Consider the following 1,568-nt stretch of genomic DNA (forward strand, 5'->3'; position numbering starts at 1 on the left):
CCTGCCCCGGCTATTCCCGGCGCCTCGCGGCTGCGTCCGCGGAGGGCACCGCCTGTTGCCGGCCACGCCGTCTCCTTCTCCCCTCTCTCGGCGGGCAGGGCGGGCAGGGCAGGCAGGGCCCCCGCGGGCGGCTTGAGCTTGTCAGTACCTCGCGGCCCGAGGCAGGCAACAGATTGGAGTGGAGCACCCGCGGGAGCCGCGGCACGACCCACTCAAGCGCACCTACACACCGCAGGGCCCGGCCCCCCGCGCACCGCGCCGCGCACCCGCCCGTCAACACAGCTGCCCCCGGGACCGACACCCGGGCCAAGCCGGCGCCACTACTCGGCGCCCCACAGTGTAGTGTAGTGAAGTGCAGTGCGCGTGTCAGTCAGGCACCTGTCAAAGTGCCACCGGCGCGGCGTGTAAATACCCCGCGCCCAGACTTCCTGCTCCAGAGCTGCACCTGGCGGCGGCGGCGGCCGCGGGGCGGCGAAGAAGACACCCGCCGGCGCAGAGACACTAGCCGGCTTCCAGCTGCCGCGTCAGGTACGGGCGATACTCCGCGCGCCAGGCACCCGCAGCCGTTAGTTCCAGCGCCCGGCGTGCGCCATGAGTGTCGTGAGCGACATGGGGCCCGGCGGCGCGGCCGTGGGGCCGGCGGGGGGGCCTGCCGGGCCGGAGGCCGCCGGAGCTGGCAGTACCGACCAGGACTCGGAGGAGATGGCAGCCGCGGAGCGTGATCTGGCCGAGGATGCGCAGTGGAAGCGGATCCAGCAGAACACATTCACCCGGTGGGCCAACGAGCACCTCAAGACGGTGAGCAAGCACATCGGCAACCTCGAGACGGACCTGTCGGACGGACTGCGGCTCATCACGCTCATCGAGGTGCTCTCGGGCAAGAAGCTGCCCAAGCACAACAAGAGGCCCACCTTCAGGAGCCAGAAGCTGGAGAATGTGTCTGTGGCGCTGCAGTTCCTCGAGAAGGGCGAGGGCATCCGCATCGTCAACATTGGTGAGTGTCAGTGCGCTTGTGTGTCTGTGTGCGGCTGAGGGGGCGTGGAGGGACCGCGGGGGACAGAAGGGGCGCCCGGCGGTCGTCAACGTGCACGACGACCGCCCGATGAGAGGGCAAGGGGCAAAACCTCCGAAAACCCCCCCAAAACATCGGGGCCGTACAGCAACGACAAGTCGCCGGCCGGCTCGCGCGGAGCAAGCTGCAGCGGCACCGCCGGAGTGTCTGTCACTCGCTGTGCGAAACAAACAGCCAACACTGCCTGCCAGCTCACAGGCCGGCCAGAGGGCAGCGATACAAGGATCATCGGGATCCGTCCGCAACAAAAAGTGCAAAGCCAGGTCCAAATAAGAGGAGAAGGGCGGGGGTGGGGGGCAGGGGAGCACCCCGCCCGTCACATCACACATACGCACACACACAGACGCGATTAGGTGGAGGAATGCTGGGGCTGGCTGTGCTCTGGCCCGCTGGCTGGCCGGCCGGCGCGCACCGGGGCCTCTGACAGTTAGGCCCTGCTGTGGCCGGCGGGGCCCCGGCGGCGCGGCGGGCGGCGCGGCTCGGCCTGCTCGGCGCG

At 69.7% G+C, this 1,568-nt stretch overlaps 1 protein-coding gene across 1 annotated transcript in view; it reads left to right on the plus strand.

The window, feature by feature from the left end:
• The first annotated feature begins 149 nt into the window (after positions 1–149).
• The window catches only part of LOC127749365 (filamin-A-like), an 11,052-nt gene continuing 9,633 nt past the window's right edge, over positions 150–1,568 (plus strand). The window contains exon 1 of the mRNA XM_052267329.1: positions 150–994. Coding sequence (XP_052123289.1) covers positions 592–994 — 403 coding nt within the window. The 5' untranslated portion in view covers positions 150–591. The remainder of the gene's footprint in view (positions 995–1,568) is intronic.

Source organism: Frankliniella occidentalis, unplaced genomic scaffold (genome assembly GCF_000697945.3).
Source record: "Frankliniella occidentalis isolate FOCC.00 unplaced genomic scaffold, Focc_3.1 Scaffold4, whole genome shotgun sequence".
NCBI lineage: Eukaryota > Metazoa > Arthropoda > Insecta > Thysanoptera > Thripidae > Frankliniella > Frankliniella occidentalis.